This window comes from Pygocentrus nattereri, chromosome 2 (genome assembly GCF_015220715.1).
Source record: "Pygocentrus nattereri isolate fPygNat1 chromosome 2, fPygNat1.pri, whole genome shotgun sequence".
NCBI lineage: Eukaryota > Metazoa > Chordata > Actinopteri > Characiformes > Serrasalmidae > Pygocentrus > Pygocentrus nattereri.
In genome coordinates this window covers 24,511,149-24,538,833 of record NC_051212.1, presented here as the reverse complement: position 1 = coordinate 24,538,833, position 27,685 = coordinate 24,511,149, and the positions used below count along the sequence as shown (strand labels likewise).

The 27,685-nt window shown below is 39.7% G+C and overlaps 2 protein-coding genes across 2 annotated transcripts in view; one reads left to right on the top strand and one right to left on the bottom strand.

Moving 5' to 3' along the window:
• The window catches only part of pcxb (pyruvate carboxylase b), a 261,864-nt gene that overhangs the window by 62,364 nt on the left and 171,815 nt on the right, over nucleotides 1-27,685 (bottom strand). The window contains exons 11-12 of the mRNA XM_017699653.2: nucleotides 4,751-4,895; nucleotides 3,147-3,236 (exon numbers count right to left, since the gene is read on the bottom strand). Of these exons, the coding sequence (XP_017555142.1) occupies nucleotides 3,147-3,236; nucleotides 4,751-4,895 (235 nt within the window). The remainder of the gene's footprint in view (nucleotides 1-3,146; nucleotides 3,237-4,750; nucleotides 4,896-27,685) is intronic.
• Nucleotides 15,149-27,685, top strand: part of LOC108428574 (leucine-rich repeat and fibronectin type-III domain-containing protein 4) — a 28,715-nt gene continuing 16,178 nt past the window's right edge. The window contains exons 1-2 of the mRNA XM_017699654.2: nucleotides 15,149-15,734; nucleotides 16,995-17,724. The gene's annotated coding sequence lies outside the window, so the exon portion shown is untranslated. The remainder of the gene's footprint in view (nucleotides 15,735-16,994; nucleotides 17,725-27,685) is intronic.

The window sequence follows — 27,685 nt, the reverse complement described above, 5'->3', positions numbered from 1 at the left end:
AAATCTTTGAAAAATTAGTGAAACTCATCTTTAATGTTGAAGTAAAAATGTTTGGTTATGCTAAATCTACTTTATTTGACTGAACAGAAAAGAAATCGTTGAATTAAGTTCCTACAATAGTTTACCTTACTGAACACACATGAACACATACCCACACAGAAATAAACAGAGTTGAAGTCTGAATGCAATTGTTGCTGAGGGATTTTCTAGATTTGGGTAGATTCCACTGACTAAAGCACTGCGATTTGTATAGAAGCAAGTATAGAGCCATAAGCTTATTTAACGGTCTTTATGAGTGTTTTGCTCACATGCGCGCACACACACACACACACACACATATATATATAGAAACACTAAATAGGACTCAGGAATATCCCAAGGGTCTTGGGCAATACCCATTACAAATGCGACCCAATTGCACAGATACACATATACACACACATGCGCATCCTTCACTCCATGACACTCCAACACATATGTGAACCTATAGAATTACACACATACTCCCACATGCTAAGCAAAGTAGGAAGTACACCAGCCAATGAAAATACAGGAAAAGTCTGCAATTTACTATATAAATCACACACACACACACACACACACACACACACACACACACACACACACACACACACACACACACACACACACAGGAGCATAGTACATAGTTCACACACACACCTAAACCCCTGTAATGAGATTTCTAATATGGCTGGGTCCTCTCTTTCATCTGGCAGAGAGATGGAGAGAAGGGGGGATTAGAGTGTATTATCACACTGTCGTCTGCCTGGCCACCACCACAGAGCAGCACAGCAGAGGTGGAGAAACGCGTTGTCACTCAGCCAGGCCCGCGGGCATGTATGTGTGCGTGTGTGTGTGTATGTGTGCGTGTGTGGGCAGGCGTGGTGGCAGCACTATGGCATTTGTTCTTGTTCTTTATTTATTTATTTATTTATTTATTTTTTTGTCAGTCTATTCAGGATGTTGTGGAATCCGTTCATTTTTGAGCCATGTGCTCTTAGAACAGATGTGTCAAAAAACAAACAGGGCCTCATTGTTGTAATCATAGCTTTATATGATCACAAAAACAGGGCCCTGTTTCCCAAAATAGGACACATAATAAGTCATAGTGGATGTGCATTTAGGTATGTCAGATATTTTTTGGTAATTTCATAACAGGCAGTGATGGAACTCACATGCTGCAAATGTAAAAAGGGGTGGGATCAGCAGTGGCAGTATGATCAGCCCCTTGCACTTTTGTCACTGTCTTTAACAGTTCTACGCTTAATCTCAGTTTTTGTTCTCTGTTCTAAGGTTAACAGACACCTCATAGTTATGGCTACAACAGAACAGTGTCTAATCAAATCAACTCCTCTTATTTAAGAGCTCAATGTACTTCAGGATATCCAATCAAATCAACTAGAACACAGTGTAAAATATTTGTATTCACTTTGATACTGGGTGTGCTGCTGTGGATGGACAACAAGCAGACAGATGAGCTAGCTTGAAAGCTCCGTTATCCTTGCAAGGTTAGCTTTCAGTTGGTACGTTTCTCTGACTCGAACACTGAGAAAACGTAAGGGTGTCTCAAAATTAGAACGTCTCAGTTTATATCAAAAGAGGAAAATGTTGACAAAATATATTGTCCATTTAGTAGATATGGGAAAGTTACCCACAGGAAATGCTTGGTACATGTACATTATGTGGCCACAAGAATGAGACAAGATTAACAAACAATCCCTGGACTTAGGTTTCCTGAAGAGTAATGACCCAAGTGTACTTTAGAAATCTCATCAAATCAGCTCCACTCAAGCCCCTCAAGACGGAGTGCTGTGACGTTTTTTCTAAGTGGAGGGTATCACTATTTATTCACTTACTCCAATAAAGTCCAAAGAAAGTATAATCCTAATAGATTTTATGAGAAAATTTTACATGATTATAAAAATAACTGGCTAATTGACAATAGAATTCATCGTCTTATTTAATTGTCCCACTCACTCATGTGTCACTAACAGTATCTATATGGGCCAATTCGGGCTGTCTATGAAGGCAAACTTTGCAAGTGTTATATATAATTAGTTGTGTTAGACATACTGATTCTATTAATTATAAAATGTTACATGCACAATGATGTGTCAGCTGTCTGATTCACTTTGAGATATTTGTTATTTGTTATGAATAAAATAATTAAATTAGTTGCATTTAAGATCGTACTTGGGCGGAGCTGTCTATTAACACTGAACTGGGGGGAGGGGAGAAATTGTGTAGACTTAAATCTATGTTGTAAGGAATGGGAAAGGAATTTAAGCCTCAGCTGAGTGTCAGGAAAGTATATTTTGCTTCACCTGCATCAGGGCAGATTTGTTATTTTCATCCAACTAGTAACAGGACAAAAAACTGCGCCGTTACACCATTAAACTGAACTGAGAAAAAAAAAAATCTATAAATGGAGCCTTTGGCGTGTTATTTTTCATGTACAGCTAGAACAAAACCAAACTTTTCCATTTTCAACAGAAGGCAAGGCGAGACAAAAACATTGACGGCGAGTTGTCGGGTTGGATTTCACAAGAGGTTTTCAGACCACGTCATACATCTTTACATATTAACATCACATGCACATGCTCAAAATGGAAGTAAGGCTCTATGTTTAGGTCTCAACTAGAAAATCAACATTATACTAATGAATATATGATGACAAAACGTCCTTCACCAAGTTTTGAATGAGTTTTCTTTGATCGCTTGGTACATGCAATTACAGATGTCTACCAGAGACATCTCTAAATCCCCAAACCTTTGTGTCTCTTTATCAAAGATTGTGTCTTCAGATTTTTAAAACAAACATTTAGGCGAGTGACAGAAATACTGTGTTCTTGCGGCCTCCTGGAAAATGTGCTTTAATTATTAGTAATAAAACAACAAATGTGCTGTCAATTAACACATTTCTGATAAGAGTGCAATTATGGAAAAGTGGTGATACACATGAAGGCTGTGGTTGAAGCAATACTACGTTTGATTAGATCCAAAAATACTCAACACTTTATTCATTCAAAAGTGGATTTTGATCCCAGATTTAGCACCAGGATTACTCTAGAGTCACATATAGCCTGAGTAGTTTGGTATGAGTCAGTGTGTGTGGGTTTTCATACCCATAGGAAGAGAAGGAATGACTGGATCTGTGGAAGAGGGCTTGGCTTTGACGGGGATTGGAGTGGTTGGCCCATTTACCATCACATGTCCTGCAAAAAACATTCACACACATGGTTTTAATACAAATGAGCATGTTTTCTTTATCAGTATAACGTAACCCATTCATCAGAAAGCTGTTTAGCTCTTAGCATTTTTCTATGCAAAAACTGAACTGAAAAAATTATTATGCTTAAGCTGCCTGATTTACTTTAGCAGTGGCAGCTGAATTCTTAGTTGTTATGACCAAAATAATTCAGTCAGGTGTATTTAGTCAGTGGTTGGATGGAGAAGTCTTGTAATACCCAAGTGGGGTGATTTAAATAGTGTACATTTAGTATCATGTTGTAAGAAACTGGACATTACTACATCAGGAATAATACCACACAACACTTATTTTATCCCCTTGCTGTGACGCCAGTGAGCAGCACCTAAAACTTACCGCTGTTTTGTGTTTTTGTTTTTTTAAGTAGCCACAAAATTCATGGAGGTCTCTCAGGTCTTGAACATTTTTATTCTTCAATAACAAAAGAATATATTTCACTGGAAATGTGTATGATGTACAAAACCGAAAGGGAACTGGATTTACATCTTCATAGGTGAGCAAGTACTCTTAAATATGGTTCTTCAAGGGTTCTTTAGTAAAGAAAAAAGGTTAAAGAAACCTTTGCTTGATTAAAGGGTTATTTGCATTGTGAAAGAGTTCTTCTGTTTGATGCAGAATATGCAAAAAAGTTCTTTTTTTGTAACAAGCTTCATATTCACTTGGTGCTATATAGAACCCTTTAAAAAATGTACTATATAGAACAACCAACAATATACAGCACATTCTCCATCAAACAGAAGAACCCTTTCATGATGCAAAGAACCCTTTAATTATGCAAAGGTTTCATGGTTCTATCATGTTCTTTACTAAATAAAGAACCCTTGAAGAACCACCTTTAAGACTGCAGGGTAAATTTTTATGAAATTGTTTTTACTGTGGCTGTTGTACAATTTGGTATGAAGGGAGCTGCTGCTGTGCCCTCTGTTGCATCTGAGCACAGCTTTAATTTTTTAGAGGAATTGTTTTCATAGCAGGATTTTCTTACTCTTCCCCATCTATTTGAACTGCTAGTTTCCCCTATTGCTTGTTAGCAGCTTAACACAGAGTCACAACATTTCACAGATAGAAAGTCAACAATATAATCTGATAACATTTATGGGGAAAATGTTTAATATATTTGATTATATCAATTTCAAATATATGAGTCAACTTCCCTTCCACTGGCAGAATAGCCACTAGGTGGCGCTTAGAAGTGGGTTTAAAAAAAATAATATATATATATATATAGGAAAAGAAAACTAAACCATTCATTAGTCACCATATAGACAACAGCTACTCTTCATTCAAAGGAAGACACTGTTAAAGCCTAAACTGAAAAGTCAGAGTGATGAAATTAAATTTGCAAAAGAAGACGACAAACTACTGATAGTCAGTGTAAATACATACTATGCAGTAACTTCACCACTCTGCAAAGTCATTTTCTGTACTGCTAAAGAAAGATGGAGGATTTAATGTACTAACCCAGGTAATGCAGGAGCTTCTGCGCACGGTTCTGAGCACGTTTGAGGTTGAACAGGTCCTGATTCTCATCAATAAACTGTGTATCCACTGTACTGTAGAGGAACTGATGATTACTCAGAACGTTCTGCAGAAAGGGAATGTTCGTCTGAGAGAGAGAGAGAGAGAGAGAGAGAGAGAGAGAGAGAGAGAGAGAGAGAGAGAGAGAGAGAGAGAGAGAGAGAGAGAGATGATCATGTCACCAAAAAAAAAAAACCCAAAAAACACATAACAGCCGGTGTGTATGCTGTATAATGGGCTAGCTAAGAGTACAAAGTTAGTCCCTGGAGATCTCGCTGTCTCTCCATAGGATTACTCCTTGTCCCACTCCTGTCCCAAGCCCCTAAGGAATTATTACACACACACACACACACACCCACACACCCACACACCCACACACCCACACACCCACACACCCACACACCCACACACCCACACACACACGTGTGCACAACATTTACATGTGGCATTAATTATGCATGTTAATACACAGTCATTAAATCGCAGGTGTAAAGCAGTTTATAAGAAAGAAAAAAAAAAATCATGCATTCATTTATTGATAGCTCTCAACTCTCAATTAGCATCATGCTTGCATTTGTAAGTAGAAGAAGAGATATTTTACTATGAATTTAACCGTTGTGTAAAAAGAAAAACACAACACACATTATATTTACGATATGTTTCATCTATTGCTAAACTGAAAAAAGTCAATGCAGAGGGAAAACTAAACATGAATTCAATCTGTTAACCTATAATGTAACTATAATTATTAGGTATTTCCACTTATATAATTATGTAACTGAAATTATATAAATGATCATAGTAACACTAGAGTCTTATAGAGCATTTGTGGAACTGACCAAGCTACCGTAATACTAACAAGTATAGAACAAAATGTTATTCAGTTCTAAATTTCAACACCTAGGTAGTGTTGTCAGCATGAGTTAATAAACATGAGCTTGTTCCAAAACTGATGAGTTGTTTAAATTACAATCTGTTATTGACATCAACATTTCTTGACTAGCCTGCATTAGTCAGTAAATAAACTCATTTCCAGCAACTCACACTTTTTGCTGGTTTAAGCCACATCCAAGATTAATCTATAATTACAAAGAAAGTATCAAAAAGTACAATAAAGTAAAATATAGCAAAGTATCAGCAATTGGTACAGAAATCAGGGCACTGGTATTGATATTGATAAAATCAGACTCTTTTTTAAATAACTAGATGAGGACAAAGAAGACATTTACTGATTCCTTTGGTCTTTTCTTATGGTACAACCATCTGATCTGAGAGAGTGAGAGCCTGACAGAGAACAGGGCAATAGAAAGAGAGAGAAAGTGTATTTGTCATGCCAATAAAGCCGCTTGGATTGAAGGAGAGACAGAAAGCGAGAAAGCACCAGAGCAAAACAGAGATATAGAGACACAGAAAAAGAGAACTAGAGAGAGGCAGGGACAGAGAGAGACATAGAGGAGAGACAGAGCGAGCAAGAGAGAAAAAGAGATAGGAAGGAGACAGAGACCTAGAGTGAAAGCGATGGACACACAGAGAGAGATGGGAGAGAGGGATGCATAAAGAGAGAGTGAATGAATAAGTTGTTTATAAAATGTGCATGACTCTTCAGCACTGACTGAAAGGCCCAAATCAATATCTTCATTACGTACACATTCCCACAACATACACACACACATCCACACACCCACCCTAGTTCAAGAGGTCATAATTTTTCAGCAAATCCAATAAAATGAGAGCACAAGGTTAAACAAAATGATGGATAAAAACTCAATTACCCAGAAAGACTTGAGAGAGAACGAAGATGTTCTCTATTGCATTTCAGAGGGATTTGAGGACGTAATGGAGGATTTAATGTAGTTGTGTCTAATGTGGGGAGATGTTCTGAACACTTTTGAAAAGAAACAGAGGAAACAAAGAAGCCGTTTTTCCATCACTCACACACCCCCAGTAAAAGGAATTACAAAAATTGCTGGTTTTCCTCTCTACCTCACTGATGTTTGAAGGTTTGAGAAGGAAGCCTTATGATAATTGAGAAGAGTGGATGAATTGTCATCAATATCTTTATCTGTAATTACAACCTCAAAACAGGTAATGTTGCGACTTGTGTTCATACTGTCTGCAACAAAATACAAGATTTCATGTTTTGTCTGGTTCATTTGTAAAAATAGATTTACTCTTTACGCCATTCAAGCCTGCAACATATACCAAAAAAAGCTGGGCCGGGGGAAGTTGAGGGCTATGAGGTAAAACGATTAAGTAATTGTGATCTGTAACAGGTCAAAAGGGGATTGTAATAATGATTTAGTACAAATGTAGCATCCAGGAAATACCTAGTACTTTAGGAGCAAAGATAGACCAAGGATTGCAAGTTTGCCAACACATTTGTGAGAAAATAATAAATATTTAAAACAACGACTGTGTTTACATTCACTTGGATAATCAGATAACAGGAAAACTCCTGGTTTACATGAGTCAGTAAATAATAATTGTATTTCTGCTTCGCAACCAGCCAATAAACTCAAAAGAAGATAGGACATCAACATACTGTACAACACAAAAATCATGCCATGCCTTTTTAAAACATCGCGTCACTTTACCTGAAAATATGAACATACATTGGCTAGTAGATAAAGCATACTTAAATCCTTAATTTCATCAAACATGTATTTGGTTTGTGTCACTTGAAAAGTGTTTTGTTGCCGTCTGTGTTAAATGCTGCTTGCTTATTTCCAGTACTGGCAGTCTGTTTTTGCACATACACAGACTGAGATATCCGAAAGAAATCAGAGTGAGCGTCCACTGAAAATCTCCAGTACTGAACTAAAATTCAGCTCTCTTTATCAGATTTCTACACCTTACTCCAATCCAAGAAATCAGAGTATGCCATTTCCATGAGCATTTGGATAATCAGATACCTGCAGGAAACCCATTATGATCAGATTATTAAGTGCACGTAAACAGTCATTGTTCCTCAAATTAAGACAGGAAGGGATTTTGATATTTCATCCTCTATGGTGCACGATATGATTAAAGATTCAAGGAATCTGGAGTGCGGTAAAGACAAGGGTGTAAGTCTAAGCTGTAATTGTGCACACTGATCTCTCAGATGACACCGCATCAAGAACCATCATTCAGGTATAAGTTATGTAATCACAGGGGTTCAGGATTATTTTGGCAAACCTTTGTTATGCAGTACAATGTAGTTATGTCCACAAATGCCAGTTAAAACTTTACTGTGCCAAAAGGAAGCCTTATGCTAACCCTGTCCTGAAGTGCTGTCGACTTCCCTGGGCTCAGATACATCTGGGATGGACCTTCGCACAATGGCAACGTGTGCTGAAGTCAGATGAAGAAATTGATGCCATGAGCTCCAGACAAAAGACAAAAAGTACCATCCTGAACGTTACCAGCAACAAATCCAAAAGCCAGGGTCTGTCATGGTATGGGTCTATGTTAGTGCCCTCGGAAAAACTTACACTTTTGTTATGGTACCATTAATAGCAAAAAGAACATTGATATTTTGAAGCAACTTATGCTGCTTTCAAGACCACATCTTTTCCAGGGATGCCCATGTATATTTCAATGCATGAACAATGCAACACACATTCTGCACACTTTACATAGGCTTGACTGTGCAACAACAGGATGCAGGTGCTAAACTGGCCTGCCTGCAGTCCCAAACTGTCCTTAAATAAGAATGTGGTGCATTTTTAAAATGTAAACAATGTGACAATAAAGACCCTGTACTGTTGCACACCTTAAAAGTTATCTGTAGGAAGAATGGGACAAAATTACACTTGAAACACTTCATCACTTGGTGTCTCTATGCCCTAAACATCTTTTAAGTATTGTGAATGAATAGCAACATTACAAAGAGGTAACTGCTTTACTGTCCCAACTTTTTTGGAATATGTTTGCAAAAATTTAAAATGAAATAAAGAAATATTTACAAAATCACAGTTTTCAGTTTTTATTTGAACTTAATGGCTCCATCCACTCAAAACCACCACCACACCATGCACAAGCACAAAGTACACACGAGACAGCTCTGTCTCTCACCGACAAGAAACATACTCAGTTTCTAAGATGAGACATCAGCTCATAAAAACACGCGCACACTGAGGTTTTCTGGATTTTATTCTGATGGGGATTAGAATAGCAGCCTGTCAACTAATCTGCCTTCTGTGTCACTCTCTCACTCCCTGAACTACTGAAGCATGTCAACAAACATGATGATTACAGAAAACAGCACTACCACAGTCAACACATCCACACCTAATCCACCCTACACGTCATATGTGGACACACAGACAGGCAGTGACGTGTTGATGTTGTTTAGATTTGCTTCACTTTAAATAATCTTAATTACTTTATAGATTTTTAAAGAGGACAAACAGCCACATGAGACAGAGAAAGACAAAAAGAGAAAGAGAAAAAGAGGAAGAAGGAAAGAGAAAAACTAAGAAAAAAGAAAGAGAAAGATAAAGAGCAAAAGAAAAAAAAGAAAGACAAAAAAGAAAAAGAAAGAAAGAAGAGAGAGATAAGGAGGGGAGGGAAGGGGAAGAGAGAAAAAGAAAAAGAAATAAAGAAAAGAAAAAGAAGGAAAGGAAGGAAAAAGATGGCAGAGAGAAAGTGAGAACAATGAAATGAGAAAGAGAGCAGACAGAGAGGAAGAGAGACCAAAAGAGAAAGAGACTAGGAAATAAAGAAGCAGACACATTTGAAGGTAGAGAAAAAAGGAACAGTGACAGAGAAACAGTGAAAGAGAGAGTGACAGAGCAAGAGAAAGAGAGAAATAAGATGAGAGATGAAGGGAAAGAGAGGAGAGAGAGAATGACTAGTTGTCAGTACAAGCATGACAAGGTGACTGAGAAAGTTTGGAGGAAAAAGATGCAAAAGAGCGAGAGAGAGCGAGAGCGAGAGAGAGCGAGAGCGAGAGAGAAAGAGAGAGAGAGAGAGAGAGAGAGAGAGAGAGAGAGCAAAAAATGTGACAGGAGGAGACGTATCAAGACAAAAACAGAGTATTAGAGACAAAAAGAGGTGGTCAGGCAAGAGCTGCAGACATGTGATCAAGACTCAAATGCCTTTCATCCTGAAACACTTAACCTGCTTTCACTAGCCGGCTGCTGAATCCAGACTGAAGCCAGGCATCACTTATGAAGGCTAAAGTGGAGCTAATGGGGTGAACGAGAGTTTGAAGACCAACATCAATAATGTAAAGAGACAAGACCCATATGGTTATGAACTTACCACACACTGCTCTTACATCACTCTCTACACCAGAGGTGGGTAGTAACTACTTTACTCAGTTACACATCCTTCAGTAAAAATCTGATGGGTTGGTTCTTTCCTGAAAGGTGCCAAATAGAGCGATGTCACAGAAGAACCACTTTTGGCTCTTTAATCAAACATTTTTGTAAATAAGATGAGCATGTGTGAAGAACATTTAAAGAACCTCCACAAATTGTGAAGGTTCTACATCAATTAAGTTTTTCATAGAACTGTATGAAAAGGAGCTTTTATTTTTAAGATGTTGCTTTTAAATCTACTAGTATTTGCAAAGAGAGTTTTTTAGTTACTAGTGTCTTTCTTGCATTTAATGTCATTTGGTTCTGTTGGTTTAACATCGCTGTTTCCAACACCTCTCACTTTTAGACCATTTAGACCAAGAGTACTAAAAGAGAACAGCAGCACCTCACACACTACATGCGTTCCTATGCTAGCACATGTTAGATGTAATAAGATGTTCAAGTTGCTCAGCTCTTAACATATTGATTTTACCTGATATGTTTATACTTATATTCAAGTACTACTTGAGTTGTTATTTTCCTGAAGTAGAGCTGCATTTTATTGAGAATTGGTTTAGGCTATGAAATGGAGCTATGAGTGTTTGATGATGGCAGCTGCTTTCTCACTGTGCTGTCCATGGTGCTGAAATGGCTACAGCACTCCAACAGGGGCACCCCAGTGTCTCTGTAAGACCCCGAACATTGTAATTAAATTTTTACACATCACATTAAAAATACACCACCACCCTCCTGCCTCTTTGACAAAAATGATTTGTACTGTCAGTGTGTGGTTATCTCATTACAACAGCTCCTGCAGGGGGCCAAACGCAACACAAGAGCAAACCACAGAGACATGGGATTGTTAAACGCTGGTGTTGATTGTTCAGGAACTTTCTTAGGTAAGTCTGTCAATAAGTGATTGGTTAGAGATGAACCTATAAGGTGCATTTTAGGTCATTTTATTATTAGACTGACTCCTTATACTGCAAGTGCTCACACCATCATGGTAACTTTGCATGATAACTTTGCAATAGAAGAAAACATTTTAACTTTTACTGGTAAGTTACAGGCGGATTGGTGCTGGGTCAGCAGTGATGCGGGCTCTTTACCAGTCTGTTCTGGTAAAGAAAGAGCTGAGCCATAAGGAAAGGCTCTCGATTTACCGGTCAAACTATGTTCCCACCCTCACCTATGGTCATGAGCTTTGGGTAATGACCGAAAGAAAGAGATTGCGAATACAAGCGGCCAAAATGAGTGTCTGGACTCTCCAGTGGTTCGGGCATCTGGTTAGGATGCCTACTGGATGCCTCCCTCGGGAGGTGTCACAGGCAAGTCCAACTGGGAGGAGACCCCGGGGAAGACCCAGGCCACACTGGCGTGACTATATTGCCCAGCTGGCCTGGGAGTGCCTCAGAATCACCCCGGGGGAGCTAGTAGAAGTGGCTGGGGAAAGGAAGGTCTGGGCCTGCTCAGGATGCTGCCCCCGCGACCTGGACCCCGGAGAAGCGGAAGAGGATGGATGGATGGATGGATGGATGGATGGATGGATGGATGGATGGATGGATGGATGGAAAGTTAATGGAACAAGATTTTAATCTAAGTAAATCTGGACCATTTCTTTTGCTGGCCTTCAGCTCTTCAGCTGGCCTGCGAACCACTCTAACATTATTCCTCCTAATGAACACACTGAGCTACACTCAGTCTCCTCATTATTTACCATTACTGTAATTTGATTTAAAGAATTTTCATCTAAATTAAAACACAAAAGATAATCAGGCACAGCGAAAATCATATCTGCAGTGTCTAGGATTTTTGAAATGCAGAGTTAGGAGAAAAAAAAATCTCACAAGTGAAAGTGCCATTTTGCAGTATAAATAAATGTAACTCCATTAGTCCAGTTACAGTTATAGTGAACTACGCTGCCTATTGAAATGGACCGTTAAAACAGGTTAGGACACTGTTTGGCTTGTCCTAAAGTTGGGATAATATTTTATGTAATGTTTCTGTAATGCTTTCTTATCTGGAGTTAGGATAAGATGAACATAACTGTTGCTCAGTAACAGCTACTATGCTAAAGTCCGTTCTAACTGGAGTTGTAACGGTGATTAAACGGATATGATTTCAGTGTTAGGATGTTTCTGTAATACTGGTTAGTGTTGATTCCAGATATCATGTTCTGGAGTACTGTCTGGATCTGCTAGGATTTCACTGTTTGAGGAGCTTTTGTCCTCTAAGCTGATTTCTCTGCCACCCTTCAGCCTCTCCATTATTGTAACCCCTTAGACACATGAAACACATGGTGTCTGGGTGAGCTCATTTAGGGCTGTGTGCTTTTGAGTGAGTGCGGCTTGACTCATCGCAACATTTTGTGCCACTGGGACTAAATATAGAGGGACAAATACTGAGTCAACATGCTCTAATACATGTGGACTCACACACAAGCACACAGACGCACACAGAGACACACACAGTGGGGACCCTTCTGCTAGGTGTGAATGTAAGCATCTGAACATGTTATAGCTTGTTTAGAGCTCAATGTTAAAAACATGAAATGTCAGAGCTGGTGGGTCAAACAGCATCATTTGAGTGATGACTTGTTACAGTGCTGCTGTTGCAACACAATCTGGTAAATACTTAAAGCATTTTTCATGTATAAGGGTATTAATGGGCAATTTGAGTATTCATTATGTTATAACAGGAAGTCAGGGGAAAAATACAGAAGCCAACAACTGAGATATCTGTGCTGTGAATGTGGCCTTGTGTAGCAACTGTTGCTAGGTTAGACAGGCTTCACAGAAATGCTAACATAAACACCATTTAAAATAATGAGAAATTCTAGAGGTTTGTTTGGTATGTGTGTGAAAGGTCACACCATTAGGATACATCAGGTGTAGTGTTTTGTTGAATAATGGAGCTAACATGAACATAGTGATAAATACATTGTTGGTTCCAGCCTGTGTACCTACAACAACAACAACCACAACAACAACAACGTGCTTGATATAATAGCTTTTCAAAATATTAGCAAATGTTAAGTTGCAACTCTAAACAAAGATCACTATAATTTCTCATTTGGCCAAGTTTTTTGCTAATATTCTGTATAGCTTGTTCAACCTAGCAACAATTGCTATCAAATAACACAATAGCAGAAATGAATAAAAAGGTTAATTGAATATGTACCTAGTAACAATTTTGCTACTACGCATATCATGGACTAAGAACTACATAACTGTAAGTGTATGGTTGTGTGTTGACATTCAATAAAGCTTTTCCATTTCATACAGTATTTCTTAAACCGAATGCCCCGGTTAATCGACTATGTGTATTAACTCAAAATTAGGAAGAATGCACATCACTAGTACATATATGCAGAAGCAATCCTGTTAAAAACTTTCAAAGAAGGCACTAAGAGAGAGTCTAATGAAACACTTCACCGTTTACAGAAGCCACTTTCTGAGAGAATGAAAAATCATAGTCCAAATGAAAAAAGAAAGGCTATGCCTCTCTCTCATTACGCTCTGTGTGTATGCTTGCCTGTGACAGTGCAAATGTAAATTTGAGGGTTGTTCATACATCATCTACTCCAATATGAGCTAATAAGACAAGACAAATATGCCAGAGAGAGGCACGCCGATGATGCGGACAGCTGATACAATAACCACACACACAAACAGCAGTAAACATACAGATACCACCCTCATTCATGTCTACATGCTAGTGTTTTCTTAAGAATGTGACACATCAGCGTTATATCCATGCATGCATTCTATGCATTATGCAACACATTTTTGAACACACGTGCTTGTTTTTACATATGCTGTCAGGATATGTAACATAACTGCTATGCAATAAGAAAATGTCCTACATGGACAATAGTATTGGGACATTACACCTAAAGGGGTTTTTATGACAACCCATTTTAAATCTATAGACATTAATATGGAGCTGGTCCCTGTTTGCAGCTATAACAGCTTCCACTCTTTTGGGAAGCTCTCTACAAGATTTTGTAGTGTGTTTGTGGGAATTTTTGCTCATTCATCCAGAAGTGCATTTGTGAGGGCCTGGCTCACAATCTCTGTTCTAGATCACTGTAGATGCTGGATGGGGTTGAGGTCAGGGCTCTATGCGGGCCAGTCAAGTACTTCTACACCAAACTCACCCAGCCATGACTTTATGGTCCTTGCTTTGTGCACTGGGTCATGCAGTCATACAGAAACAGAAAATGGCCTTCCCCAAACTATTCCCACAAAGTTGGAAGCATAAAAATGTCCAAAATCTTTTGGTATGCTGAAGCATTAAGACTTCCCTTCACTGGAACTAAGGAGGCTAGGCCAACCCCAACTCCACACAATTATCCCTCCTCCACCAAACAACTTCTTGCTGCTTCCATTTTCCAATAATTACACTTGCAGTTGACCGGGGCAGATTAGCAGGACAGAGACGTCACAAACTGACTTGTGGCACAGATGACAGAGCCATGTTTAAAGTCACTGAGCTCATCAGTACAACTGATTCCAGTGCCAGTGTTTATATAAACACATTAATATATACACATTAATATAATAGAAACTTTACCCTAGATTTAACACTACATTTAAAACCATGAAAGATGTGTCAAGTCAGGATCATTTTGTTTCTCTTGAAATTGCAGGTTCATCCAGTTTTTTTCCTGGTTGTCGTGCGTAGTCAAGACATTTTTTTGCTGAAATGTACACACACTGTAAATGCCACAATTAGACAGCAGTTGCCAGCAGCTGTTGGGGGGGTTCAAACCCTTTCAGCATCTCTAAAATGCCACTTTAACGGCATACACTCACCCCCTCACTCTTTTCCTCCTTTTCTACTCATCCCATATCTATCTGTTGTGCTCCTCTATCTTTTTCCTCTCTCCCCTGCCATCACCACTGCTCTTCATACAAAATACTGCTGGAGGCTCTCCATTCCTCTTTTTCTCTCTCCCTCCCTCCATCCTTTCTTCTCCCTCCCTCTTGCTCTGTCCCCTCCCTCCCTCTCTCTCCCTCCCTCCCTCCCTCTCTCTGTATCAGACACTGAAGCAGATGCATTGAGTGCAGTCGCTTTTCATTCTCTCTCCTGCACTCGTCGACTCACACCGAACTGCCCCACACTCTCAGCACTTCTGCAAGAAAGGGGAAAACAAATCAGAAAAAAGGAAAAGAAAGACCAAATAACAGAGGAATGAAGCCTAACCGACTGGAAAAGAGACGTGCACGAAGTATGGGGAGGAATTGCTAAAAATATCTGTCGCTCCGGAGACTATTTCTTTTTTCTCACGCTTTCACTCTCTATTTTTTTCCCCCTCTCATGTCGTCTGATTCTGGATATACCTGTTCTGTTCTGCGGGATTAAAAATGACTTAAAATTCAATCAACGGCAGGGGAAAGAGAAAGAGAGAGACAGAGAGAGAGAGAGAGAGAGAGAGAGAGAGAGAAGGAGGGATGAAAAAAGAGGGTTTGTCCTCTGAAGAGATTCAACGGCGTACAGCTGGTGAGGGCGCGAGTGAGGGAACATTAGAGAGAGCAAGAGAGTTTGAAGGAAAGAAGGTATTTTCTCTATTAAATGAAGCAATTGGATGGACCCTGAGGACTCTTCTACAGTCAAGTCTCAAAGTGCCTGAAAAACAGGTTAGTTTGTGTGTGTGTGGGTGCGTGCATGTGTGTATCATTTGAAGGACAGATGTCAAACGGGAGACGAGAGGGAGGACAAATACAAAAAGAGGGATAAAGATGTCTGGTTTAGGCCAGAGGAGTGAAAGAGAAAGATGAGTGGAGGGATTATGTTATTCAGAATGAACAGACAGTAGGATGAAAAGGGGGAAAGAATGAGAGAACACAGTCTGGATGAAAGGTTGAAAGCTGGTCATTCTACAAATACACGTACAGTGGCTGCTCAGTGCACACAGAGAAGATTTATTCATTATTGATTAAATATACATTTACTGTATTAAACTAAATTATTACTGTATTGTATTAAACATTTTGTTGGTTTCTATGTATTACTCTATGTATTAATCTCTGGCTGTCTGATGAGCTTAAAAAGAATGACAAGTTGTGATGAACAGAAAGCAGGGCCAGGTAGGAGAAAGAGAGAGCACGAGATGGAGAGAAAGAGAGATGGAGGGAGGCGGGGAGAGAGAGAGAGAGAGAGAGAGAGAGAGAGAGACGGACAGAAAAGGAGAGGGGGCTAGAGACAAAAAGCAAAGAGAGAGAGCGAGATGGAGAGAGAAGCACTGTGGTGACATTTAAGAGAAAGATCGATGTTTTTGCTGTTGAATGAGGTGAGAACACACTGCCCTGACATTAACACTGAACACACGGATAAACAGAGAGTGAGAGAGAGAGAGAGTGAGAGAGAGAGAGAGAGAGAGAGTGAGAGAGAGAGAGAGAGAGAGAGAGAGAGAGAGAGAGAGAGAGAGAGAGAGAGAGAGAGAGAGAGAGAGAGAGAGAGAGAGAGAACGAGAGAGAGAACGAGAGAGAGAGAGAACGAGAGAGAGAGAATGAATAAGTGGATATGGTAATGCCAGTAAGGCCTCTTGAATGTAACTAAATTGGGACAGAGCAAGAGTGACAGAGGAGAAGAAAGAGAGGAAAAAGAGGCAGGGAGAAAGGCAGGGAAGGAGAATGGACAACACAAGGTGGTAATGAGGGGAAAATGGTGTTCTACCTCTTAAAATGTTCCCATATGTCTCCATAAATGGCTTTATTGGTATTAACTGTTACAACTAGTGCTAATAAAATAATAATTAATCCTCAAAATGTGACGACATACCACCTTTTTTCTTCCTTCCCTCTGTCTTTTCATCTTTCTCCTCTTCTACCAGGATTGTCATATTATCTTCTCAAATCTCCCTATATCGCTCTCTATCTCTTTGTTTCTTGGCACAGGGGAGACTGTGTTTTGCCAGAAGATGTGAAGGGATCTGTAAACTGATGATGAGACGTCCAGAGACAGATGAAGGGAGCTGACGCTGAGAAAGGAGGAGTGCAAAAAGAAGACTGATAACCGGCAGAAAGAAACACCTGGAATGAGGGATAAGCTCGAGCAGGAGAAAAAAACAGAACTAAACAAAGGGGGAAATGAACAGAAGAGCAGAAGGCCAGCAGAGGGGAGGAAGAGTGAGGGAGCAGCAGGAAAGCGAAGGAAAGGAAGAATGAGAGACAGATTTTAGGGGGAAGAACAACATATAAAGAATGAAAGAAACCGCACAACGACTGACAACAGGGAGCTTTCACAATAGAAGCTGAACAGAGCTACGTGTAATGGCCTCAGGTGACAGAGAGGGGCTTTCAGCAATGGGAACATTCTGGAAGAAAGGAGAATAAATGCAGCTTTTCATTACAAAGCTAAAATGGATACAAATGTGCAATTGCCGGTATAAATCGACCTAATTCCCCCACCACACGCACGCTGTTTCATGTGTGTGGACACATGGACACACTCCCATCCTGAGCAGTGAACACACACCTGAGCCTGGACACGTGCTTACCAAACACACACATGTACACACGGATGGAGACCACACGCACAGCATGACCCTAAACAGGCCTGGACACACACCGCTGCCCGTGGACATGAAGAGCTGATCAAGTCCTCATAAAGACACAGACGACAAAGGTAACGTGGACCTTTCACCAAAAAAAAAAAAAAAAAACGCTCCAGTTTCATACAGACACACAACAATACATGAGAAGGGGTTAAATAAACTTGCAGTCCCACAACCAGAGTGAATAATTAAGCAGCATCATGATAAGAAAACCTCATAACTCAAACAAACTTTCAATATTTGAAAACTAGTGTTTTTTTTTGCATGAACTTGCATGAACATGTCATGAGAAATGGACCAAAAGAAATGCTTCAATAAGGCTTACAATCATTTATAGTCTATAAGCTATATTCAGATATTTTCTTCTTCTACAAAGATACTGTTTCAGAGATATGAGATCTTCTTACCATAGTTACACACACAAGGATTTCTTACGACTGTTCCAGAGATGTTTTCTTACGACTGTTCCAGAGATGCAAGATTTTCTTATGACAGTATCAGGTTTTTCTTATGGTAGTCTAATTTACCTAGTTTACCATCATTTTAATGATTTTCATGCATTGTGCACTGAAAAGTTGCTCATATGATAGACAAACCAGATGTAACTGATTCTGCATGCATGGCTTGACTTGTGCAGATGTAAGTGTACCAACAATTATGACTAGGCGCGCACTCCTACACACACACACACACACACACACACACACACACACACACAGTGTCAAATTAAAAACAGATGTGCAACTGCAGAAACACACAGTTATTTATAGTTTACATCTTTCATCTTGTGGGTCATCTAATATTCCACCTCTGTTCATTCTCTATGTTTCTCTCCCTCCCTCTGTACATCTCTCTCTCTGTGTATGTCTCTCACAATCATGCAGCAGGAGCTCTTCCAGTATGACAGGGGTGCTTACATAAAAACCAAGCACAAAAGAAAAAAAGCTGAAAGACCCTGACATTAGGAGATTTATCATACCCTTATCCACCCTCCCCCTAACACACATGCTCACACGCAGAGCTGAAGAGCTTCAGCTTCTCTCATAATAAAAAAGCATCATCTTCTCCATGCATATTCATCCTCACACAGACAGGACACTTCACACAGCAGGGTCCACTCTCTTTTTGGTCTCTTTTTTTTCTGGTCTCTCCGTTTTTCCATTCATTTTCTCTTTGCCTCGCTCTCTCCTTCTGCTTCCATATTTCTATCTCTCCCTCCCTGTCTCTCTTATCCTTTCCTCTCATTTCTTCTTTCACCCTTCTCACTTTTCTTTTCTCTCTCCCTCTCCACACCTCCTTTGCTCTGTCTCTCTCTCCCCCCTCATCTCCCTCTCTCTCAAAAAGAAAAAAAAGGAGGGGGGGGGGTAGCACTGTAGCTGGTAAGGGTGCTTACAGTCGCCATGCCAACATCAATGCCATCACCCTGTGTTTTCTTTTTTTTTTTTTACCGCCTACACATGCACCACTCTCTCTTTCTGTCCTTCTCCCTCTCTCTCCCTTTTTACTCTGTCCGTCTCATTAGGGAAGACACCCATCAGCTTATGCACGTCTCTCCTCCCTCTCTCCTCCAATGAGCTGATCTCTATCCAGCCTTCACTTTGCTCTCATTCATTCCCTCTCTCCACTCTTCCTCTCTCCCTCTGCTGGCTCACCTTTGTCCTACTGTCATCCTGTGCCTAACGAGCCTTGCAGTGATCAGCCCCGAAAGCCCTGCCACCCCCATGTATGTTGTACAGGGAGTATGAGTTAATTAGCAGCTAGCATGTAGCTGTGAGGAAACATCAAGCTTTGATAAGAGATGTGTGAGACGTACACACACACACACAGAGAGAGAGAGAGAGAGAGAGAGAGAGAGAGAGAGAGAGAGAGAGAGAGAGAGAGAGAGAGAGAGAGAGAGAGAGAAAAGACAGACAGACAGACAGACAGAGAGAGAGAGAGACAGAGAGAGAGAGAGAGAGAGAGAGAGACACAGACAGAGAGAGAGATAGATATATATAGAGAGAGAGAGAGAGAAAAGAGACACAGACAGACAGACAGACAGACAGACAGACAGACAGACAGAGAGAGAGAGAGAGAGAGAGAGAGAGAGAGAGAGAGAGAGAGAGAGAGAGAGAGAGAGAGAGAGAGAGGGAGAGAGAGAGAGGGAGAGAGAGAGAGAGAGAGAGAGAGAGAGAGAGAGAGAGAGAGAGAGAGAGAGAGAGAGAGAGAGAGAGAGAGAGAGTGAGTATGTGTGACACACTGAAATCAGCCATTATTACAGGTCTGGTGTGACACTGCCTAACTCTTCACACCATTAACGGTACTGGAGGTGCACCAGCTGAGTAGATAACAGTGTGGATATACACAAGTTGCATCTGTCTGTGTGTGTGTGTTTACATGTCTACATTCACAGGAGACAAAAGGTCCTATATAGCAAAAATACAAGAAAAACAGGGCATACCGTAAAATGTCCCAAAACTTTTACATTTTTTAACCCTTGGAATGAGTCACAGTTATTGCCAGCCACAACAAAAGCATGGTGTAACTTAACATTGTTTTTTGTTCACTTACAACTCTCTGAAAGCAGAGAAATTCTGTGAAAAGTGTAGACTCTAATCTTTAAATCAAAATGTGTTTGTAAGCAGAGGACAGCTTATTTTATAAAACTAACCTTTACAGTTTTGTCATTTTTTTTGTCACTAAAACAATCAGAAGTCAGAAGTGTAGTCTGATACAGACTAAACTGAATGTAAATATATTAAACTGTGTAACTCATTACATATTTAAATGTATAATTGGATAGTTACATTTCAATAACGTAGCTAAACAAAAAACAACTTCTGTAAGGTTTCATTTCATTACTGTCCCTATTGTTGTTTTCTTCACATCTTTATACATACATTGAAAGTACCAGCTACCATTTATATTGTGTCAATTTACACTATATAGACAAAAAATACTGGGACAACCCTCCTAATTATTGAGTTCAGGTGTTTCAGCCATACTCCATGCTAACAGGTGGATACAATTAAGCTCATAGCCTTGCAGTCTCAATAGACAAACACTGGCAGTAGACAGGGTCATACTGATGAGCTCAGTGACTTTAAACATGGTACTGTCATAGGATGCCACCTCTACCATCAAGTCAGTTTGTGAAAGTTCTGTCCTGTTAGATCTGTCCCAGTCAACTGTAAATGCTACTACTGGAAACAGAAGCACCTACAAGCAACAACAGCTTAGCCATGAAGTGTAGACCACACAAACTCACAGAGTAGGGCCACTGTGTGATGAAGCACACAGTGCCTATCCTCTGTTGAATTGTGAGCCAGGCCTTCTCATCCAACATCAGCGTCCGACCTGACAAACGCTCTTCTGGATGAATGGGCAAAAATGTCCACAGACACACTCCAAAATCTGGTAGAAACATCCTAGAAGAGTGAAAGCTGTTATAGTTGCAAAGGGGGACCAAATTACTCCAAATTAATGGCTATGAATTTAGAATGGGACGTCCTGAAAGCTGCTGTAGGTGTAAACTGTAAATGCTGTATCTTGCTGAATGGTCCAAATCTTTTTTTACATTAATTTACACTGAAAGTTAAGAATGTTGCACATACATATCTATATACTGATCAGAAAACGGGGGGAAAGAATTCTCTGCATATTATTCATTTACAACATTGACATGTTAAAATTGCTTATGTACAGATTTAACTTTTAAAAATGAAACACACACACACACACACACACACACACACACACACACACACACACACACACACACACACACACACACACACACACACACACACAGCTATCAGACAGAAGGCTCAATCAGTTTTGTCAGTCACTTACTTGAATCGACCACTGGCAAGACACCAGACTTGCTGTAGACAAAGCATTTACAGCTGCTTAAGAGAAAGCACAGTGCGTGTGTGTAGAGTTCATTCAGTGTGAGAAATAATGGGAAGAAGAGAGCTTGTGGGTGGGTGTGTGTGCAAAAGTAACAAACGTCGGCTCAGTAACTCACTGAATGTTAAAGTGCGAAGACTTTATCAGTGAGCTTACAGCACCAAGCATTTCCCTTTCTTTTACATTACGCTGAGCAATGCCTACAGTTCATTGGCTCTTCAAGTGCAATGCTTGTCTCTGATTGGCCTATTGCTCTTCACAGTGAGCAAATAATAATAAAGCTCCAGGGTCTCTGGATTGGTCTTCACTAATGAATCAAATGAAGTGTTTCAAGGCAATCTGGATTCGCCAAAGAATTCCAAGGCTGCGACATCAGGAGTGTGTGTATGTGCGTGTGTTGGTTTTTCTACATTTTCAGGACAAAAATGTTCTGTCTGCTTAGAAAAAACAATTAAGAAACAGTTAACCTATAATTCTAAATGACTCTGTAAACTGTTTTGTTTCACAGTTTTAAACTGAAAAAGTCATTGATTTTTAGTGACTGAGGTTAAGATTACTGCTTGGCCAGTGCGTTGGTTAACTGATATCACTGGTCAATATTGAGGTTTCAGTGACAAAATAAACTCAAAGCTGCACATGTAGCATTAATAAATAGCAGCTCATGCAATGAACCACCAATGTGAAGAAAATGTCAAACATTACTGCACTGAGCCATCAAAGGTTATTACTCAATCATTTGTTACTGCCTATGCCACTGCAGGAAAGTGCTGCTTATTGCCTGATATTAATGTTTATCTGAAATTTTTCCTTAAAATGTCTACTGGTCAGATTGGTTGAATGTTTATTAAACACATGGTCTGTCTCACAAACACACACACACACACAATAATGACGATTTTACAGTAGAAGGAAACACCTTACTTTCAATGTAAGTCAATTTAACTGGATTTAACAAGTCCATTTATCATTTACAAAAGCCCTTTGCATGCATACATTTATATATATATATATATATATATATATATATATATATATATATATATATAAATAAATAAAAGAGAGTGAGAGAGAGAGAGAGAGAGACACACACGACTGTGTGTCATATGTAAACAAACTTGTGTCTCTCTCAATGTCTGATACTATAGTTACTACTCATAATACAGTCCACACTATCATCCAATCATGATTTTATAGTACACGCAAACGAGAGCTGTATTATTGCTTTATTTTGCTGCTTTTAGGCCTAATTGCACTGACTAATTAGAGTTTATGGTCCATATTCCAGTGGATAAGTAGCACTGTATGGATGGATGGGGATGATTTGCAGCAGAGGTAGTGAGCGTAAAAATGAGTTAAAATCTTCAGGTGCAATTACCATTATTCAGCTGAATCATAGCCCACATCAAAGAGGGGCTGGAGAAGTGCAGAAAAAAGAAAAAAAGAGAATGAGAGGAGAATTAGAAAGATGGAATAATGGAATGCAGTTATTTTAGTGATGTTTTTTTCCAGTTATTTTGATGGTTTTCCATCATCAATGATGGCTAGAGGAAAATAAAGAGAGGAGGCCGACAAAACAGAGTGAAAAAACACACCAGCCACAGTGAACGACTGGAGCAGGTAGAGCCAAACACAGGGTGTGTGTACAGCTGGTGCGGGGAGAGTGTGAGTGTTGGGTCAGAATTAAATTAAGAGTGTGTGTACTTTTGTGTAAGATGCTACCACAAGCCTGAGGCACGCACACACTTGCACAATCACTCTCTCTCTCGCTCTTTACTTGATTTCCCAAATATAAAAACATTCACACTCTGCTTTTCTTCTTCTCACTCTTTTCTTCCCTTCGGCTTAAAAACAAATGTTCGCGTGTTTTCTCACTTTTTTTTTTTTTTATCCTTTGTGGTGTTTTTTCTCATGAATCATCTCTCTCGCTCCTTTTCCCTCTGTCTCTATTTTATTCCCTTTCTGTCTTTCTTTCTCTCACTCAGTTTCTCTTTCTTGTTCTCTCTGCTTTCCCCTATCTTTGTTCGCTTCTTTCCTTCTGTTATCTACTACTTTCTAGCACTCGCTCTCTTTCTTTCTCTGTCTTTGTCTGTTTCTCCTTCTCATTTCTCTGCATTTGGGCTCTGTCTGCCATTTCCTCACACTTCTTTCCCATCTTCTCTCTCTTCCCCTCCTCCCTGTGTCTTTAATTAGTCAGCTAAATCCCTCCTTCTCTCTTCAAGTCTTAAAGGATATGATGGATGACTGCTGTCAGTGTTTTATCCTCCTCCATATTTCTGCAGCAGCGGTGTGTGCGTGTGTGTGTGTCTGTGTGTGTATGGGGAAACCGGATGACAAAGATGACAGTGAGATGAAGGGAGAGAATGAGAATGAGAGAGAAGGAAAGAGAGAAACAGTTGGTCATAGTGCACTGGTATATGTTGTCTTTTGCTTACTTATATGTAGGGTTTATACTGGGAAAAAAAGTGAACAGATTTGTTTCTAATCTGTGCATCGTTTCCACATGAATAAAATATATTACATCAACACAGCTTTGTCTTTCAGTTGGCTTCATTTTGTTATGTTGTGTTGAAATAATGTGGTGCTGTCCTCATGTAGTTTATTCATGTGGGAACAATGTACATATTTCAATCAAGCAAATTTAAAGCACATTTTTTCCAGTATAAAGCAGTGAAGTATGAGTGCAGAACTGATTAGAATAAATGAAATCCCTTAATCAAACAGCGAAGTTAATTTTTTAGGAATAAAGGAGATGGAGTGGAGGCAGGTAAAAGAAAAACAGCCAGTGCGACAGTCTGTGGCTGAACAATGCCGGCTGATATATACATATCATATGATATATGATTTATATATATGTAACTATATAAGTATAATGAAGTTGAAGGTTTTTTTTTTAGTTTTAGGGATACTGATATATAAAAGTAAATTAGTTAACTGCTGACTGGGAGTACCCAAAGTTTTGCAGGGTGCTTCAGTCTTGTTTGAAAAAACAGTTTAAAATGCATCAAATCTAGTAAGTTATGCTTTCTGTTTAATGCTTAATATACAGTGTAATTTTCCATCTGAAAAAAACAGAAGAAAACCGTTCAAATCAAATCAAGCTGTCAGGTCTGTATGATATTCTTTTAGCACAGAGCAGTGGTTCTCAAACTAGTCTTTAGGGACCCCCAAAGGGTCCACATTTTTGCTCGAAACCAACTTGCAACACAATGATATAGCACAAATGTGGACTGTCTGAGGGTCCCTGAGGACCAGTTTGAGAACTACTGGCACGGAGTACTCAGGAAGACTAGGTCCATTAACTTTAATCTAAAATGAATCAACCTTAATGAATCCAGTGTAAACTGTAATAACATCATACCATACATACTGTGTTTTTTCACTACAACACGAACATGACAACACAGCGATCATTTAAATAAGCTCCTCCCAAAGTTATCCCAAGCATTATCAATTTTATTTCGATTTTCCATCTTTCTTCTAATGAAAAAAATCCAAAGTGAGATGCACAGTAAAATAGTAGCAGTAAGAAATACATCAATTCTACCAATAAACAGGTAACAGTGCTGAACATCATGTCAAAATCTATCCATATCAAATCCCCCCCCCCCACACACACACACCCCACATAGTCATGATATAAAACAGCAGAGCATAAAATAGGAATTAATTTTATAAACACAGAAACAATAAGCTGAACAAATAAAAGGCTCTGTGCCTTGCCCTCTATTCCGTTCTTTCATCTACAGCAAGTGTGGAAACCAAAGATCAAGCAGTGAGGTTAAAGTTCTGGCACTGTGTTCACGCACGACAGAGGAGCAGAATTTAACATGGAGGAAGCCCACCAGCCCCCAGCAGTCCCAGGCAGAATGCCAGCAGTGGCAGAAATGCCTGTAAAAAGGTGCAGCCATTGAAATCCATTCAACATCATTCAACAAACTCTTTCTATCTATCACAGTATAACCTTCCCTCTGCACTCAGTCCTGCTTTATACCACTCATACACAGACAAATCACTGCATGGTTCATATGAGTCTACTCTTCCACCATGGACTCAGATGAACCAGTTTTTAGTCCCATGTTGTTGCAACTGAGTGTGTGTGTGTGTGTGTGTGTGTGTGTGTGTGTGTGTGTGTGTGTGTGTGTGTGTGAGAAAGGGAGAGAAAGATTGAGAGTAAGAGAGACTAGAGAGAGGTGGGCTTGAGTGTGGCAGTGCTGTAGGGGATGCTAAGTGCATTCTAAAAGATTCTCAACACCAAAGTGTGTATGAGACTGGGGATTTGCTAAGTGCAGAAAGATGTTCCAATTGCCTGGCTGGACATTCAGACACTACATTAGATGCTAAGTGGCCTCACGTGCATGTACACGCACACATGCACGTGCACACGTACGCACACACTGAGCATTCTGTAATCACGCTAGTTATTCTCAGTCTGAATTATGCATAACATTGTGAATTACAGAATTTCCACAGTTTTTCCCTTCAGTTAATACCCTGCCAGCCCTCTTCCTTCCACAAAACACACATCCACCCATCAGATTCCCCTGTAAACACACTCCTACGTGGAGTGTCCAAGCAGCATAGAGGAATGAAGCAGCTCGACTTGAACTACACATAGCAAAAGGTAAAAACACAAGAAAACAAAACCATTAAAAGAAGTATAAGGGTGGAGAAAGCAGAGGGAGATGATGGGGAGGAGGAAGACACATGAGAATGTAAAAAAAGGTGTGCTATTTATCTTGGCAGTCTGGATCGATGGAGCAAAGGAGGGAAAGACAAGAGCTGTTTCAGCTGTTCAGCACCAAGATGACTTACACACACACACAGAGAGAGAGAGAGAGAGAGAGAGAGAGAGAGAGAGAGAGAGAGAGAGAGAGAGAGAGAGAGAGAGAGAGAGAGAGAGAGAGAGAGAGAGAGAGAGAGAGGGAGGGAGGGAGGGAGGGAGAGAGAGGGCAAAGGAAAGATCAGAGAAGGGGCAGGTCGTTTTAAGTAATGTTTAATTGCTTCTCAGGTTACCTCAAGGGCAGATGTGGGGAAAGCTGTGTGAGATAAGCAGAACAATACAGTGAAAGAGTGAGAGGAAAGGAGGAGCCGAAGGAGGAGGAAGAGGAGGGGAAGGTCATGGAGGGCAGTGCATCAATGCAAAGTCAGACAAGAAGGGAATGGAGAAAAACGAGATACCAGAGAGTGAGAGACTGTCTGATTATACTCGTTTCCCTTTCCTTTAATCTCTCCATGTCTCCTGGCCAACCCTTTCTTTCCCCTTGTTATCTTACGCAGTAATAGGCTTATGCGTGTACAGAGGTGGATAGATTACCCTAAAACCATACTCAAGTGGAAGTTTTCTTACTTTGCTGAAATAAATGAGTTGATTAGAAGTAAAACATGCCTGCAATCTCAAACTTATTTTCTTACACTTCACACTGTGTGAATATTATAAATGGATGAACAAATGGTTTGGGATGAAATACTCCTTAAATGTTCATCAAAGTTAAGAGCTTTATCTTTCTTAAAAGTTACCATTTTGGAGATGAGGTTATGGCATTGACAAAAGGTAGCCTAGAAAAACTCAATAGGAGTAAAGAACATGGCTGAACTGCATGTCTTAGTATGTGCATTTATAGAGCAACTGAGGTTTGTTAGATGCAATTCTGGAATACTTTTGGTGTAAATCACCAACAGGCAGTGTCACTGCTATACAATGATTGAAGTACACTGGACTTTCAAACCCCTAGAGTAGTGTTTTTCAAACTTAGGGTAACAACACACTGGTGGGTTGCATCATGTGGCTACATGAGCTATATCAGCACATATTTCTTTACTTATTATAAGTCATTATTTTATCCTTTTTGTATTTCACAACCACACTAAATATGCAGTAGTGTAGATTTAGTGCTATTTTATACAGGTATACCATTGTGCTTGTTGATCTAACCCTCCAGGGTTCACAAATGCAGACAGGCATCAGATTAGATGTTGCTATATATGTTTATTTTTGCAATAACACAACACAGAAATATGGTTCAAACATTTACTGAATTTGTAGAGCTGCCCCTTCCATTCCATCACATCACTAGATCATATGTAACTCACATCAGAGTTATAAGATCATGAATATGGGATTGAATTGTGTATCCGTCTACATTT